Source organism: Arachis ipaensis, chromosome B01 (assembly GCF_000816755.2).
Source record: "Arachis ipaensis cultivar K30076 chromosome B01, Araip1.1, whole genome shotgun sequence".
Classification (NCBI taxonomy): Eukaryota; Viridiplantae; Streptophyta; class Magnoliopsida; order Fabales; family Fabaceae; genus Arachis; species Arachis ipaensis.
In genome coordinates, this window is record NC_029785.2 from 176,142 (window position 1) to 180,597 (window position 4,456).

A 4,456-nucleotide genomic window follows, 5' to 3' on the forward strand; every position below is an offset into this window, starting at 1 on the left:
ATATGAAGGTCGTTTAGCAGAAATAAAAAAGAGAAAGTATAGGGAACAAATAGAATATTTGTATAATGTGTATAATTGAGGTTTAAGGAGTATTAGAAATATAACTATTAGTGTTACCTTTTTCTTTCAATGTAAGCTTTTGAGATGAGTGGTATCATGACATGGTATCATAAGTGATTTTATAATATGAGATGTTTAATATCCCTAGTACCCGCATGATTATTTTAGATATTATGCATAGTTATTCTAGATATTATAGGTGATATTCATTTTATAACTTATATAGTCCAATATACACATTATACAAATATTTCATTGGCTCCGTAGCTCAATAAAAAAACACGGTCTCCATCCCCCATCCCAGTGAAACAATTTCCGTCAAAATTGAAGAGACTAGAGAGAGAATTAAGACTTATTTATTGAAGAGAGAATGCATCACTCCAACTAAATAGCGGTTAAGGACGAGCAGTTAAAAGATGGTGTTCACCGTTTTCTTCCACTCTTCCATTTCCAAAAACTTCCTCTCTTTCACAATTGGCTACTATATACTCTCTGCACCAGTGCTTCTGTAATCATTAATCAACACTGAACTCTGATCAAGATACTAACCTCTTGTTCCCAAGGTTTCTGATCCTGTTCCACAAAGCAATTGATCTTCTCTTGAGAAAACCATTCCAGTAAGCAACCATAAATCCTTATAATTATTAATTTCCCTTTATTCACTATGAAAATTGTATGTTATCTCTATCTGCATTGTATTCCCTTGAATTTTTAGCTATAACCTAGATGGGTATGTGAGAAACAGCAGAAAGATGAATTTTTTCACCCTTAGGGTTGCTCTTTCTGGATATAGAACCTTCAGCACAAAGGGTTTCTCAGAACAGAAAACCTACATTAATAATAAGTACAAAGCAGAGACAACAACAGTGACGAAAAGACAAATACGCAGGTCTAAGATTCAATGGACTGAGGAGCAAAAGAGTGTGTTGTCTGCTATAGAACAAGGCAAATCAGTGTTCATCACTGGTTCTGCTGGCACTGGCAAGACCATGCTTGTCATTGAGGTTATCAAGAGGCTGAAGAAGATGCACACCCCATCTAAGGTTTTTATCACAGCTTCAACTGGGGTTGCTGCAGTTGCTCTAAAGGGACAAACTTTGCATTCATTTGGTGGAATCCGCGGCCCCTTTTATCATGATCCTAAGAAGTTGTTTGAATCGATTTTGGCGGATAACAGGGCTGTTAGGAGGTGGCAAAAGGCTAATGCTTTGGTTGTAGATGAGTGTAGCATGGTGGATGGTGAGCTATTTGATGGCCTCGAATATGTCGCGAGAAAGGTGCGTGGCGTGGATGAAATGTGGGGTGGAATTCAGATGGTTGTGGTTGGGGACTTCTGCCAGTTGCCCCCTATTCCTAATGATTCTTCTAAGCCTGTTAAATATGCTTTCGAAGCGAGATGTTGGGATGAATCCTTTCATTTGCAGAAGGAGCTCACTAAGGTTTTCAGGCAGTCTGATCCGCAGTTCATCGAGTTGCTTCAGCGTATGAGGAAGGGGGAGATTGATAGCTTGGACTTGTCACTTCTGGAGAAGTGTTACTCAGAGAGAGTGTGTGATTCCTCTGTGGTGAAGCTCTTCCCATTAAAGAAAAAAGTGATGGAAGTGAATGAAAAGATGCTTAAAAGCTTGCAAAAGGATGTAACTGTTTACCCAGCTGTTGATACTGGCAAGGATACTTGGAAGAAGCTTCTGAATCAAGGGATAGCACCCGATCAGCTCGAGCTTTGTGAAGGTTCCAGAGTGATGCTGATCAAGAATTTGGATGTTCGGAAAGGATTAGTGAATGGAGCAACTGGTACGGTTGTGGGATTTGATAACGGTCTCCCAATTGTTAAATTTGATTCAGGGAAGGTTTTGACAATCAAACCGGCAGAGTGGAGTATAATGGAAGGAGACGAGGTTGTTGCTAAGAGGTGGCAGATACCACTTAGACTAGCATGGGCTCAGACCATCCACAAGTGCCAAGGAATGACTCTTGAAAAGGTTTCCATCGATTTGTCAGGATCATTTGGTGTTGGAATGGTTTATACCGCGCTTTCTCGTGTTAAAACCTTGGCAGGTCTTCACTTATCTGGTTTTAAATCTTCAATGATTAGAATGGACCCTAAGGTTTTAGAATTCTATAAAAAATTGTGCAACAAAAGTCTAGACACTAGTTGCATTGAAAGTAAAGATAATTCTAGAAGGCATAGCTTATCCTGTACTGCTGAAAATGCTGGTGCTGCAGATAATGTTGGCACTGTAGAGAAAAAGTGCTATTTTGACCTTGATGGGTACCTATCTAGACGCCTGAAAAGATGATGAAGATGGCCTCATGGTGTATATGATCTTTATCAATTCAATGTCAAGCATGGTTGGTACTTCATTGAAGTTTTCATGTGGGTAATATCTCTTCAAATTCAATCCTTCATCAATTTGAAGTTAGTTTCATTGGGAAGCATGGTAATGTTGAACCTTCCTTTCTTTTTGGGTCAAATAATGTCAGGTACTTTAGTGTTTCAAGTATTTGATGTCTTCTTATGTAAATATTTGAAATTGTTTTTCCTCTTGTTTAATTGATACTTCATTCATGTTGTTACACTTCTCATGTTTTGTGCTTTCTAATGAGAAAAGAGGAAAGCAGAGGAATAAAAGTGAAATAGAACCGGTTATAAGTGGATCACAATTCACAACACAATTGAGAACTCAATTATCAATTTCTGATTATGAGTTTATGACTGGTTTTGCAGACATATTGGCTTGTGTTTAGTTGAAACTATCAGAACTTTTTATTTTTAATATTGGAGTGGTAATAGTGTTTTTTTAAGATGTGGATTGTTGGGTTGTTATTTTCAAATGTGGAACCGTTTAATTAGAGAACCTAGAGGTACACAAATCGGACCGTCCGATTTGTGTTAAAAAAATTAAAAAATTTTAGGGTCCGATTTGTGTACTTTCCACAATTTTAAAAAACACCAAAAATTACAATGTTAAGGTATATCACTACTTTCACTTCCATAACAAAAAAAATTACCCAAACTATCAATCTTAGACTCTTTGATTGGGTTAATAACTTGTTCTATTGTAAATTTCATGTAATTTTGCTATCAACAACACAGCATTGTTACTCTATCTAAAATGGTCTTGTAAGTAATAATGGGGTCTTTCATAGATGAATTATGAGTAAGTACCAATCTGCCCCTGTCCATTTTTACTAAGGACTAATTGAATAGAATATTTACTCATGAATTAGAATACTAATAATACACCATATATATAATCTTTATTTCAACATTTGCATTTTAGTAACAAAGCTATAGACATGTCACTTGCTATTCACATAAAGGTTAAAGGTTTATGATGATAAAATTGAATCTGTTATTATGTTGCTGATATTTGTGAGAAAGATTTATCAGTTTACTAGAAGATATTTAAACTTGAATATCTTTTGTAATTGAAATGTATGCGCCAAAATTTTGTATTGCAACAAGGATTTTGATTCTTTTTCTTGAAATGATAGGCCAATTATGAAAGCCACATTAATTATAAAATAACAGGAAACAAATGAAATGTTAGTGCTTACTTACCACCTATAATGACGATGAAAGCATTCTTTAATTCTTTTCTTCCTTATCAAGTGCCCCTTTCATGTAGCAAAACACTTCAATTTGATTATTTATGTTATAAAAGTAGCTTTGAAAAGTAAATGATAAAGGGTTTGTTAAGGATTCTTTATTGGGAAAAAAAATACATTTAATAATGTTATTGTAAACTTAAAACTTGTTTTAGTAATAAAACTTTGAGAAAAGGACAAATAGATTCCTGACCTTTTGCTCCGAGAATATTTTCGTTCTTAACCATTGAAAAATACTTTTAAGTCCTTTACCTTCACAAAACTTGGACGGATCAGTCCATGACGGAGGCATTTGGACGGAGGGACTGATCCGTCCAAGTTTTGTGAAGGTCAGACACTTAAAAAGTATTTTTCAATGGTCAGTGACGAAAATGTCCGCGGGACAAAAGGTCAGGGACCTATTTGTCCATTTTTCTAAAACTTTTTTTTTATCTACTATGAGAACAACTACAATAACAACAAAATTTTATTCCATTATGTGGGATTTATCTAGATGAATCAAACTTCATTAAATTCTACATGGTTTATGATTAAAGGTTAAAATTATATTTTTTTTTTTATGAAAAATGCTAAAAAAAACCAACACTTTTAATTAATAGATATGATTTTTAATCAGCGATTTAATTATAAATATATAATAAATAAAATAAAAATTATATATAAACACAGATGTACTAGCTAAAAAATTAATAATACTAATATACATTCTAAATTCTTCCCGATTTGTCTTTTGTAATTCATTAATTATAAAAATATAAAATATAAAATAAACTCATTTATAATC

At 34.2% G+C, this 4,456-nt stretch overlaps 2 protein-coding genes across 3 annotated transcripts in view; both read left to right on the forward strand.

The window, feature by feature from the left end:
- The window catches only part of LOC107633240 (serine/threonine-protein phosphatase 5), a 25,435-nt gene that overhangs the window by 11,912 nt on the left and 9,067 nt on the right, over window positions 1-4,456 (forward strand). The gene's annotated exons all lie outside the window — the stretch shown is intronic.
- On the forward strand, window positions 376-2,772 carry LOC107633429 (ATP-dependent DNA helicase PIF1). Of its 2 annotated transcripts, none has more exons than XM_016337084.2 (2): window positions 376-677; window positions 833-2,772. In XM_016337084.2, the coding sequence occupies exon 2, from the start codon at window positions 1,050-1,052 to the stop codon at window positions 2,358-2,360; it is 1,311 nt and encodes a 436-aa protein (XP_016192570.1). In that variant the 5' UTR covers window positions 376-677; window positions 833-1,049; the 3' UTR covers window positions 2,361-2,772. The 2 variants fall into 2 exon arrangements, with proteins under 2 accessions (XP_016192570.1, XP_020964495.1); XM_021108836.1 differs by having other exon boundaries at window positions 950-2,772.

Excerpts from the sequence above, each read along its gene's own strand:
- LOC107633429 (XM_016337084.2), top strand. The coding sequence starts at position 1,050 with ATGCTTGTCATTGAGGTTATCAAGAGGCTGAAGAAGATGCACACCCCA.